Below are 12,723 nucleotides of genomic sequence, written 5' to 3' on the forward strand. Positions count from 1 at the left end.
AGATTCTGTTTTATTGCTGATTACTGCTGCAGCTCTAGTCCCTTGTCTGCCTAAGAAACTGCATCTCCCTCTGATTTCCTCTTTCCATCTCTTCCTCTCCAGTGTCCAATCTGCAAACCGGACACTTCCTGTATGAAAATATTACATATTCAATATTTATTAAATGGTTACTTCATAGGACCTATTTTTCCCCCAAAATATTTAATTTTTTATCATTTAATATGTATTTGTTCTGTTTTTTTTTTCTATTGCAGTTCATGCTCGGATAATTAGTGTGCCGTGATTAATAGATACTAGGAATTCTTTTCAGCCACTTTCTACAGTTAAACTGTTGCTATTAAAGGTGATGAAATGCCCACTAATCATCTTTTTTTTTTTTGTTTAGAAGCTGATGCAGAAACAGGAATTTCTTTCTGAATTAATTCTTAACAACTTGTAACAACACGCAGACTAATGGTACAGTCTGAAAAATCTCAAATAGCACAGAAATGGGTGTCTGCTACTAACAGCTGTTCAGCGTAACAAAATATAATTACGCTGTACAAACAACGTATTTTATTTGAATGCCGTGTCAAACACACTTAAACTCCACCCAGAGCACCTCCGGTTAATTGCATGGTGCTTTGTGAACATACTGAACAGTTTGAAGCTGCAGTCTGCTGCTCGCAGTGAACGCCAAAACAATGGGGCGGGTGTTGGATTGTTTTTTTGACTTTATGTTCGAGTATGACACCCCAAGAATGGTGCTCGTGAGGCACAAGAAAGTGGGAATCATTTACCGACTGATTCAGCTGGGAGTCCTGGCTTACATTATTGGGTAAGCAGCCAAAAACCTTCCACCGTGAGGGGGGGAATCAGTTTACTATTTAGTAGAGGTATAATATGTTATACAGCAAGTTTACACATAGTATTACATTCTAGTATTTGTTGACAGTTGGAAAACATAAGTAAAAATAAATCAAAACAAATGTTTTCTGCGTTAATTACAGAAAATCTTGGGGAATGCACACTGCAATGTAACCATGTAAATTTACCATGGGGAAAACCAGCAGCTGGCGCAGAATCCGAGTTACTAGGCACAATCGTAAAGGATGAACATGTTCAGTATAGGATGGACACTCTTGGTGTGGACAGGGAACTGGGTTTGTTGCTTTGAGTTACACTGCTGTAACCGTTTACCTCCAAGATAACCCAAGTTCACATGCACGCCACTGATGGCTTCTGTTGTGAGGCTTCCTTTGTCAGGGGGTATCTATCCCTCGATTCCTGGAAAAGTTTATTAAAATATCGAAGTGTTTCCGAAGGAAAGATGGGTTCCTCATCTAGGCAGTAATAAAGTTCCTTGGACAGAGAGGACATATCTGCAATTTATTGTATTCTTCAACAGTGTAGCTTTCACAAACAACACTTTTGAGAGAAAACGTTTAATATCAAAGGCATCATCGGTTTCTTCCAATTGTTTTAAAAGGAGCGACAGCCAAATATTTAAAATCCACATTGTTAGCGTGTGCGCCTCATTGCGATTCAGATCTATTGATTCCTTGCTGTTTTCAAATGTATTATTTATTGGCATTCCTGGTATCAAGTCGTGATATTTCAAACTAACATTTTAATAAATTCAATGACAAAAGTTCAGTATCTCAAAGACTCTTTATTTTTCTTTATGTTGCATTACCCGCTTCACCATGGCAACATTAAAAAATGTGCAACTTTTTATAATGAAGTTTTACTTTTTAATAGTTATATGCTAATTCCGCATTTACTACTGAGGTTGTCAGAAAACAATTTGCAATCAGACTCGTTCATTTCCATCAGCAGCTGTTGGATATTTTGACCTCAGTTGTTTGCTTTATGGAGTTGCTATGTGTCCTTTTAAATCTTGTGAATGGGAAGCTGAGTGTGTTTCTGTCTTGCAGGTGGGTGTTTCTGTATGAGAAAGGATACCAGTCTGAAGACAGTGTAATTAGCACGGTGTCAGTGAAAATGAAGGGAATAGCGTACACCAACAAGGAGAATAATCCCAGAGTCTGGGATGTGGCTGATTATGTATTCCCTCAACAGGTAAGACACTTTCCATGGAAATCCATTTAAGTGCATATTTTTCTCCTAGCTTTAATCCACAGTGACCCCAACTGGGGCTGTAGGGGGGAAATGTCATTAGACAGCTGTGCGATTATGTCACTTACACAGTTTCCTCTTTAAAATAGTACTGCATGTATTTTTTATATGTTTTTCAGGTATGCCCAGTTATTTAGTTCACAGGCAAGCAAGGGATCTGAGTATTGTAAAGTGTGAAACAAGCCCAGCCCATCAGTATTCACGGGGCCTGATGGTGGGCAGTGCAGTGGCAGAATGTTATGGCGTTTTACACAAAGGCTTAACAGTGAGGGCAGTTTTCTACTTTTCTTTCTTTCAGGGAATTGGCTCCTTTGTGGTCATGACTAACTATATTGAGACTGTTGGTCAGAAGCAGGGTAACTGTACCAAGGTACCCCAGCATCCGCTCTGAAGAAAGGGCCAGTACCCTCTGGCTTCCTTCATACAGTAAAGTGTTGTTAGGGTCTGTGCCTGGCCAACCCCGAGTCTGCAAAACAGAACAAAGAAAGCTGTATGAAGTTGAGCATTGCACACTGTCCTCTATTCTTGTAATGCTCATCGGATCTGTGCTATACACCATTATAAAATGCTTTAAAGTAGCCCAGTCGTTTTACAGTTTTCCTATGTTTCTGATATGCATTTAAGATCATTTCCCATGGCTTTTAAAAATGAATTGCCATGCTGCTTAAGCTTTGCTGTGCTTTTACTATGCTTTATTACTATGTTTTTACTGTGGGACACTTTTCTAAGGGCACACAGTGGGGAGTGAATCAGGTGTGTGTTGGGAAGGTATGTGTGACACTTTTGCATTGAACTATTTTCTGTGTTTTTTTTTTTTACCAAGGATGGAGTTTGTAAATCTGACAGTGACTGTGAAAAGGGAAAGTCGATTGGGGGAGAAAATGGTAAATGGATTCGAATGAACTTTCCACGCAAGCTGCCACATGGTTTCATATTGAATACAAATCGGAATACAATTGTGGTGTTGCTCTCTTGTGTCATTGGATTTAATTATGAAATACTTTGTCTCTGTGCAAATCCAATTATTATATAGGTCGCAAATGTGCAGTTTAAAAAAATGAATGCTTTAACAATCATTTTGATTTCAAAACACCTGGTACTCCACTACAATCTGTTTGCAAACCATGCTTTTAGACTGTCTTGCATCCTCTGGAGCTTCACACCTGCAGTGTGAACTTTTCCCCACCCCTGCAATGGCTTATTTCTTGTCAAAAACCAATGATCTGCTTCCTTATTCACTGGCATGCTTTCAGCCAGTAACTTTGACCCAGAAGACACTGCTGGGGTGAAGTGACCAAGGCAGTAAAGCACTAACAGACTTCCTGGAAGAAAAGACAAGCAAACTGAGAACTTCATGTATTACCAGATGCCTGATTCAACATGTTCGCTGGAATATTTGTTTCTTTAAAAACTGCACATTGAGACCTATTTAGCTAACAGAAGTGCTAAATGGATAAGATGTACAGAGTTTAGTGGGAGCTACAATTACTTTAATTTTCTGTGGTTGTGAATGTTTCCTCCGGTTTGCTTCCAGTTTTTGTCTGTGCCCCATTTTACACAAGAATTCCTATACTGACTTTCCTCCTACAGGAATTTTGACTGGAAAATGTGTCCAGTACAATGGCACCTTAAAAACGTGTGAAGCCCTTGGGTGGTGTCCTGTGGAAAATGACCACCATGTTCCTGAGTAAGACATAACAGTGCTACTAACTTACTATACATTTACTAACCTTTAGTTATCCACCAATTCCTATTGAGATCGAAACAATACCGAGAGGGAGGCAGAGTTCAGTTACTATTGAAGCCAATGTACTTTTGGGAATCTTCAAAACAGAATATGTTTAAAGAATGATTTAATTCATAAATGAATGAACATTGTCCATTGGGTTCACTGTTGGAAGCGGTTGGGGATGGCTATTCCTATACACGAGGTGCTTATTTTGAATATAACTTCTACTACCTTGACATCAGTTCTGCTTTATTAGCCAATGGGGTTTGGGAATCCATGGTCTAATCTCTATACTGATGTTTTATTCTTTTTTTGTTTTTTATAGTCCACCCCTTTTGATGGCAGCTGAAAACTTCACGATGTTTATCAAGAACGCCGTCACGTTCCCCCGCTATGGTGTTTCCAGGTGGGCCACGCTGTAAATTACAGTCCTTGTTCCGCTGCTTTTTACAATAATGCACTTTCAATCAGAATACGATCTGGTGACCTCGCGGTCTTATTTATTTATACCCCACCAATGGAATAAGCCACAGATGAATCTTTTTTAACCAGTGGCTGATGATATCCAGGCTGATTATAAATGTATCCTGGCAGGGAGTAGTTCCGTACTTTAAAAGGGCTCGTGGCCGAGGCTCAGATGTGACCTGTATTTTCTCATGATCTTTTTAGGTCAAATGTAGTGCCATTTAATGTGTCGTGCATCTATCACAAAGACACAGACCCCCTGTGCCCTATATTCAGACTGGGGGACCTAGTCACGATGGCTGGGTTTGATTTCAGAAAGATAGCAGTGAAGGTAAGGACTACAAATAACTGTTCTGCTGTATGTCCGGTAGTTTTCATATTCAGTCATTTAGGAACGTCTTCTAAATATTACCGTATTGGAAATGTATATTTCACACAGTGAGGTGTTCTTATAGAGTAATGCAGCTGCAGTATTAAAGTCATTCACGGCAAAGCTGGAAAAAGCAGGCATAATGATTGGTTGCCAAACCCACGCAGCCTTTGCAATGAACTGAACTGCTTCTCATTCAGTTGTCAATACCATAAAAGGATGGATTGTACATATAAACAGTGAACAGTGATTCTTGTCATGGTCCGGGTACCTGACTGGCCGAGTTATTGAGGGCTATATCTTGGCAACTATAACTATTCAACACTCAATAATTTAGAGATACGTGTATCTGTGTCTAGGAAGCCGCATGCCCAGTTTTTGTGAAATTAAGAACTGGCCTGAATGATGATAAACTCTTCTACATGCTGTGAAGGTAGGGCTCCACCTATTGTGTTTGAGCAGAAGATGTGTTATTGACGTGCCTTGGTGATGTTTTATGTACTGTTTGCTGAATACTCGGCTGCCTTGAAATGAAAAAAAGAACAATGTAGACCTTTGAGCTCTGATAAGGAGATCATCCTTATTGGATCAAAACTTTCTTTTAGTGGCTAAATAAACAACTGAATAAACATTGACATCTTTTGACTCTCATAACCCCCTGCATGCAACAGTCTTACTTACACCCCATTGATTTATAATTAAAGGAACTGGTTTGACCCAGACAGTTTTGCTGACACCAGTATATGGTTTTCTACTGCATGTGAAATGTACAGTGTGCTAGAACTTTAATTTGAGCTCCGCCCATAGAATAGTGACTAGAATGTTGGAACCACCTGCTGTGTACATAGTGCTCAAACTGCAGGGAATTTGGCTAAAATCACAATACTGGCACAAAATAAACACAAAAAGCACAACCTCTTGTTAACATCTCCAGCAGTTTCTCTTTGTACCGTATCATTGCTTGTTCCACAGGGTGCGATGATTGTCATTGGAATTGACTGGGACTGTGACCTGGATTGGAGTGCTAGTTATTGTAATCCAGCATTGAATATCCACGGCCTGTACGGAGTGGACAGCATGTCAACCCCCGGGTATAACTTCAGGTACGAGACCACAGGCATGTATGATAGCACTTGGGTAAGCGTGTGTTTCAGTGCATCTCAATCCTGACCTGAACGCACCCTGTCTGCCTTTCTGGTGAATTCTGGTGAATTACCTGCAGCGCCCGCTACTGTAGACCCTAGATGATGGATTATCTGACCACTTTGCTTCATTCAGGTTTGCGAAGTACTTTGTGGAGGATGGGACTGAAAAGAGGACTCTGATGAAAGTGTTTGGGATCAGGTTTGATATTATCGTGCATGGGACGGTAAGCTCACCAGCTGGTTTTGGTTTCAAATGGTGCTTTAAATGTCTCCGTCTTCTCAATCAGTCCTGGAGTAAATAAATAATAAGTGTATGTAAATATTTGTTGTAAATAACTTTGAGAAAAGTAGTTTGTTCATTTTCAATTTCCACACCGCATAATCTGTTTATTGCCTTGCTTAGCAAACCAGCAATGTTGAAATAAGACTCCTGTTGCATAGCAGTTTGACCAATTCCAGATTTTGCTATGAGCCTGATTAGCCACAGTGTATTGGTAACAAGCTCAGATGTGTCTTATTAAAATGGATCAAACTGCTATGCAACGGGGGTCTTATTTCTATCCCTGAACAGTTCCATATAACATGTACTGCAATTTAAGGGTCTTCCCTGTGTGTCCAGGCAGGTAAATTTGACATCATTCCAACCATGACGACAATAGGCTCTGGAGTGGGGATTTTTGGAGTGGTGAGTAGTGATAATTAACCGCATGCTTCAGCATTCAAGTCTCTCCAGCTGTCCTGAGATTTTGTGGTAGCAGGGTTGGGTGTTGAAGTGATTGGAGCAAGCCGCACACTAACTCTGATCCGGGTGTGCAGTTTTGAAAAACACATTTTCCATTTTTTTTTAAACGTCTGTTACTGGTTTAAATTAATATAATCCAAAATGTGAAAAAAATAGAACATTCTGTAGCATAGAATATGAAAAAGTTATTCAACACTAGATATCTCAAGTTATATTTCAACAACATTTGAAAATAAATTGTATTAAACTGTTTCCTTTTTTCTGATTAATGTGCTGTTTAGAACTAAGAGGCTAATGACCAATATATACAGCTTTGCATATCAAGAGATGTATAACAATTATATATATATTTTTTTAAGGCAACTGTATTATGTGATCTGTTGCTGCTTAACGTCATGCAGAGGCGGAATGTGTACAAAAGTCTGAAGTTTAAATCCACAGAGGATGAGGGTGAGGTGAGTTTTAAAGATAGTTAAAACTTGTTCGATACATTACGTGTCTCAACACAATATGCCTCCATTGTAACATGGTCATTTTTGTTGTCATAGTTGTGTGTGTGTGTATCACCAGTTTTGTTAGGTAAAATAGTTGTTATTTTTTCTTTTCCCACAAGAGGGAGACAAAGGGTTAATAAAAAAAAAAGAAAAAAAACCCTCCTGTTGTTCAAATCTGTTGCCAGTGTGGAAGGGGTTAGAGGCGTTTAGGAGGAAATATCCATTTAAAAAAAGAGTTGACTTAAGTTCAACAAGAAATATTGAACAATATTATGACTTGCTAAATTTGTGCCAAGCTCTCGTTGTGGCAGTTGCTTGAGTGTTCGTCAGTGAAAGACTCCCTCTGCTTCCCTCTGTGTGGTAGTCAGAGTCACTCTGGAAAACTAAGAAGGCAATGCCACTGAGACTCAAACAATTCTGCTAGCGGCGGTTACCATAGCAATACAGTTTTCAGCAAACAGAACTTCTTTCGTTTGCAGAAGCGCATTTTAACCTGCTGTGACCCAGAGCAATGTGATCAGTAGCTGATATAGCAGCCCAGTGCGTGGTTGTTATTCTGTTTAGTTCATGCAGTTCAGGTTGAGCGGGTGTTCATTGAGATGACTGTAAGAAGCTGCAGTAGATTTTCTGTGTGAGGTTACAGAGGGCTTTTCAATGGGTAATAACTAAGCCCCCACCCCCAGCACATTAGCCCTCATTAGTACATTCAGTATACAGTGTCTATTATACTGTGCACTGTATAGAGCATTCTACGCTATACAGTGGAGCCAATGTCTGGCAACTTCAGGAAGAACTCAGTATGATTTCACATCTGAAGCAAATCTAAAAAAGAATGAATTTTAAAATCAATTATTTTTCTCTGTTGTTATTGTAAAAATTAAAGCAATATGTTGTGTTTTGTATTTTAGGCGCAGATGATCACTGTAGGTGGAAAGGAAAAAGCAACAAGGGTGAGTTTTTCTGGGTCATGACGTTGTGTAGAGCTTGATTGTAATGTCACTTGAAATGCTGCTGTGGGTAAAACATTTCTGCAAACTCACTGCATCCCTCCAGAGGTCTGACATAAACCCAGTAACGGTTTTAATAAAGCTTTTGTGTGCGCTTTCGTTTCTTCGTTTGTCAGTTCAGGAGAGCTGATATTTCAGTTACAGTGCCACAGATGAAGTGCTGCATCCAGGCACCTTTGCTGTAGTCAGGAGCCATCGCTACAGTAAGAGGTTGCAGCTAGACCACTGGAGCGAGCTTGCAGTACAGTGATTAGACACCGGGAAGCAGCAGCAAGCTTCTCATCTGTGGTGCTGTATCTAAAATTTCTGGACATCCCAAATGAAAGTATGAATCGCCAACATACTGGCTCTTGTTGCCCATTGTTTGGTGCCCCCATGCATCCATCTGCTATGTTTCCTCGCCCCACAGTGAATAGTTTTTCATCAGCAGCAGCACAAAGTGGCTGTGACTCTATAGTGAACACAGATGTGCTATATGATTGAGAACAGCCTAAAAGCAGCACGGTTCCCATATTGAAGTGCAGCAGCTCAGTTTGTTCAAGGCCAATAAGTGAAGTGGTTTGTACAGCCTGCTCAGTTAAATGGAGTGTTTCCAATAGGACAGTAAAACACTGAGCCAGCTTCCTTCCAGCTTGGTGCGTTTCATTTGCTTCCATTAATGCGCGTAAAGGAACCGAGCTTAGACTTCCCCCTCTGTAAAGTTCATTGCCATGGGAATTAGAGCTTAGTTTATTTGAAAACAAACCATATGTGAAAAGCCCTGCAGACAGTGGCAAACTGTAAAACAGCTTGTTTACATGAAGAAAAAAAAAAAAACCTCATCAGTTCTGAGAAACCCCAGACAAAGTCTCTCAAAGAAGGGGAGGATCTAGTCAACGCACGCCCAGGCATAAGACAAGTAACTGAAGACCTACATGGTCATGGTATTTAAAGTGACACTTTATCCTGGCTTGTTGGCTCTTTTTCAGTATTTTTTCATTCAAAATGTGGAACCTTATGCGCTGTGCCCATCACATTGTACTGCCTTGAATGGTCACTCTCCAGACTTGTAGACCTTTGCACTGATTCTCTCAGTGACTAGTAGTGTTGTAGTTATAGCTTCAGGACACATGCGTTTCCACTACCCTACTGGCTGGATTGCCTCAGATCCTGGTATGTTCCCTATGTGGCGACGTAGCAACAGAATTGTCATTTTTTGCTTTTATTTTTTAAAAAGAAACATTTAATAGTGCTAGTCAAAGAACAATACATTACGTGATTTTAGATAATCTTGTTTAAAGCTTACATTCATTTTGGCGTTGCTGTACCACGCACGGCTTGTTTTGAGGTAGCTATGCCAACGGCACAGTGCATTGCTGCCCCTGTTATAACGCTGTTAGGAGGAGCCAGAGCTGCAGTAAGAGGCCGTGCTGTTCGTGTTCAGACTTGCTGTGTATCAGGAGTGCAAGTGCTCGTGGAATAGCGTTACAGGAGCCCTGGTCATATCTGCAGTATAAAGAGAGAAATCACCACAATGTGGCACCAGTGTTCTCTGACTGGGGTGATTGTGTGGTTTAAGCTGAAGGTCTGCAGGTGGACACTCGGTTTTATTGTGCACGCTGGACAGGACAACATGCTGCTGAGTGAAGTCCTTAAATGGGTTCTGCTCCTGGTTAAGCAATTTATAACTAAATGGTGTTTTTGCACAGAAGGAAAATGGAACTTGGCAGAGACTGTAGCAGTTATCTTTTGCAAACATTTCCACATGTACATTTATGGCCAAAAATCTTGCATCACCCTGTAGAATGAACTCATTTTTCTTCATAAAGTCGACTGGAACCTGCCGAATAATGTTACCTTAACATATTGAATTATATACCGCTTGGCCGTTTTCCCCATATACTGCAGGAAAAAGTGACAAATTGAACGATGTGACATTTCAAAATACTACTGTTATGGCTTCTGGTAGACTTTTGCGATCTCATTTTGTAGTTTCTTTGATTACATGATGTTAAATAAGATTTAAATTATGTTCATATCTTTTTATTATTAAATGTCTCAATCCTAAAATTGTAGGTGTTGCAAAACTTTTGGCCATAGCTGTATCTGTCTATTGAATTGAAGCAGTACAATGCATGGCCAGTCCTGTGATTGAAATCCTGTAGTTATAGTGATTCTGTTGTTTTTTTCAGGAATGATGGATCAGTAAAGCTGGCGAGCCACAGTGCCCATGCAGTGCCTCAGATTGCAAGGATATACTCAACGCTGGTTTTATTGACTGTTAAAGACACTGGGGAAGCACTTCTGAATGAAAAACACAGCCCTTCTGGGATGCAGATGAACAGCACACTGCCCTGGCTCTGCAACAGGGGCCATATCCTGTATATTCTGTATTCTATGATTGTGGGTTCTGTTTCAGACCAGTTTAGCACTGCAAGTACAAACTACTATCTTCTTTCTAGAATTGTAATAGTCAGCACTCGTATATACAACACTCCGATACACGGTCATGTTTTACCATCCTTTTATTAAGAAGCAAATACATTTCCATGAGAGAGATATATTTGTAACAATTTAATGCACTTACCAATCACCATGCAAATTTTGACTAAGTCACCCCTTTTTCTGATACAAAGCCCATCTCTTCAATGTTACAATTTATTTGATTGTCCATCACAGCCCGCGTCTCTTTCTCGCATGCACAAATCACAATTTATGCCATTTTAATATGAACAAAGTCCACGGATTTAATTCAGCGATTCTTGGTCACTGTGGGTGAATTGTAACCAACTAACATTACTGGACTAACTGTGGATGATCCTGTGGTTATTACAGCACAGTGCTAATGACAGTCTGACTCAAGCACTTCCAGATAGACTGGAGGTTTGGTTTTAAGACGTTCTCAAATAACACAATGTATCCGTCTTCTGGCCCCTGGAGGATTGTAAAACAAGATATTAAGTTAGTCCTGTGATTCTTTAGACTAAGAGCTTTACAAACTTGCTACTCACATTAATAGAACCGTTTGATGTGAATTTCCAATGTATTAAACAAAATGGTTCTTTTTAAAATTAAAGTGAACACAATTCTGAATGTGTAAATAAAGTATATTGACCTTTATTTAGCTACTGTCCATTGTTTTAAAAAAAAAAAAAATTTTAAAAAGTGAAAATATCTATGTGTAGACCATTAAATGTGAAATGAGCAATTTTTATAATGGAAATAAAACCCAGCCCTAATCATAAGCATAGCCCCCTGGTTTTTGTAAAGACAACAGGTTATTTACATGTATGACTGTGCGTTAGGAGAATGTTGTGCAAGATGATAAATACTGCACTGGGGTGAGATGGGGAGAGGCAGGCAAACACCGATGCGAGTAATATAGCATCCTTCCTACTTCCCCTTGCTGTGTTACTCTATCACAGAACACTTCTTGTTAACCCTACATTCACTGATGGACTCTGCTTTCACAGATCTAAAGGTAAAGTAGTCCCAGGTGAATGCTAAGTGGGTCTGTAAAACCACTTGTGTATTGTAACACTAACCCGCTACAGTACTCAAAAGTTCTGACTTTCTTTAAACTGAGACTGTAGGTTTGTTTGTAGTTGTTTAGTCACATATTTTGTTGCACTATTAAGAATTAGCTGGCATTTAACATCCCCTAAAAGCCGTTGTATTGACTTGTTTCAGCACAGTCTTGGTTGAAATGGCTGCTGCTAAGGGAACATGAAAATGAAACAAAAAAAGGAACTCTTGACTTGAGTGTGTTTCGATTACTTTATTGTCTTGGTTCCTTTCTAGTGTACAAAAGCATGCAAAAATAGCCTCTTTAAATTGGTACATATTTACATAGTTGTAACGGTTGCATTTCAGTTCAGTACCGACACATCATGCCTCGTTTAACACAGACTACATACAGTACATTCATAGTTAGGCTTTACATCCAGTTCAATGAACAGACGCTGCAAACACTGACATTTAAAACACTCAATATGATACACAGCAGCAGTGCGGGATTACAATGTCGTTTCACTCTCTGTGGATAGGGCATCAGAACCATAGCCCTCTGGTTTCTTTGTAAAGACATCAGGTTATCTACATGCACAACTCTGTGGTAGGGGACTGTGGTTTAAACTGACAAACTACTGTACTGAGGTGGGAATGGGAGGGGCAGATACTGACTGATGGGAGTAATATAGCATTCTTCCTACATTTCCTACTCAATATTGCCACCTGAAAGCCAGTTAGCACTTTTATGTAAATAAAAGGCCACCCACCACTTTGCTGTTTGTTTCAACAATAGCTGTGGTTGACGGTGGCTTTTATTTATACTATACAATAAGATTGTGACGGCAAAACAGAGGCGCTCCTCAGAGCATTTACAATGACCCAGGAAACGTTGGTAAAATTTATATCAAAACTATTACGTGTTTAACAATACAATTTCAACAGCCTGTGCTACACACTGAAACACCTCCAACAGTCCTTCCTTCAGCTTTGCTGGAGTTAAAGCAGGTGACTTTGCAATGGATGCTTTTTAATGAAGCTCTTCGGAATCCCTAATAAAAAGTGTCTTGTGATCAATTTAAAATTGCACAGAGTTGATTACCAGATGTGAACTCTTTCCCTTGGAATGAAAGAGCCCTCCTAGTTCCCCACCTCATTATAAATCTA

At 39.7% G+C, this 12,723-nt stretch overlaps 1 protein-coding gene across 2 annotated transcripts; it reads left to right on the top strand.

Annotated features, from left to right (window-relative positions):
• Positions 1-363: 363 nt before the first annotated feature.
• On the top strand, positions 364-11,170 carry p2rx1 (purinergic receptor P2X, ligand-gated ion channel, 1). 2 transcript variants are annotated; one of them, XM_041241003.1, is made up of 13 exons: positions 364-817; positions 1,917-2,061; positions 2,417-2,488; positions 2,942-3,002; positions 3,709-3,805; positions 4,173-4,253; positions 4,517-4,643; positions 5,655-5,785; positions 5,961-6,051; positions 6,447-6,512; positions 6,929-7,024; positions 7,972-8,013; positions 10,242-11,170. In XM_041241003.1, the coding sequence occupies exons 1-13, from the start codon at positions 684-686 to the stop codon at positions 10,245-10,247; spliced, it is 1,149 nt and encodes a 382-aa protein (XP_041096937.1). In that variant the 5' UTR covers positions 364-683; the 3' UTR covers positions 10,248-11,170. The 2 variants fall into 2 exon arrangements, with proteins under 2 accessions (XP_041096937.1, XP_041096938.1); XM_041241004.1 differs by lacking the exon at positions 2,417-2,488.
• Positions 11,171-12,723: the final 1,553 nt, after the last annotated feature.

The sequence above is a fragment of the Polyodon spathula genome, unplaced genomic scaffold, assembly GCF_017654505.1.
Source record: "Polyodon spathula isolate WHYD16114869_AA unplaced genomic scaffold, ASM1765450v1 scaffolds_733, whole genome shotgun sequence".
Classification (NCBI taxonomy): Eukaryota; Metazoa; Chordata; class Actinopteri; order Acipenseriformes; family Polyodontidae; genus Polyodon; species Polyodon spathula.

Coding starts and splice junctions, on each gene's coding strand:
- p2rx1 (XM_041241003.1), top strand. CDS start 684: ATGGGGCGGGTGTTGGATTGTTTTTTTGACTTTATGTTCGAGTATGAC. Junction 818..1,916: donor GTCCTGGCTTACATTATTGG/GTAAGCAGCCAA, acceptor TCTGTCTTGCAG/GTGGGTGTTTCTGTATGAGA. Junction 6,052..6,446: donor ATATTATCGTGCATGGGACG/GTAAGCTCACCA, acceptor CTGTGTGTCCAG/GCAGGTAAATTTGACATCAT.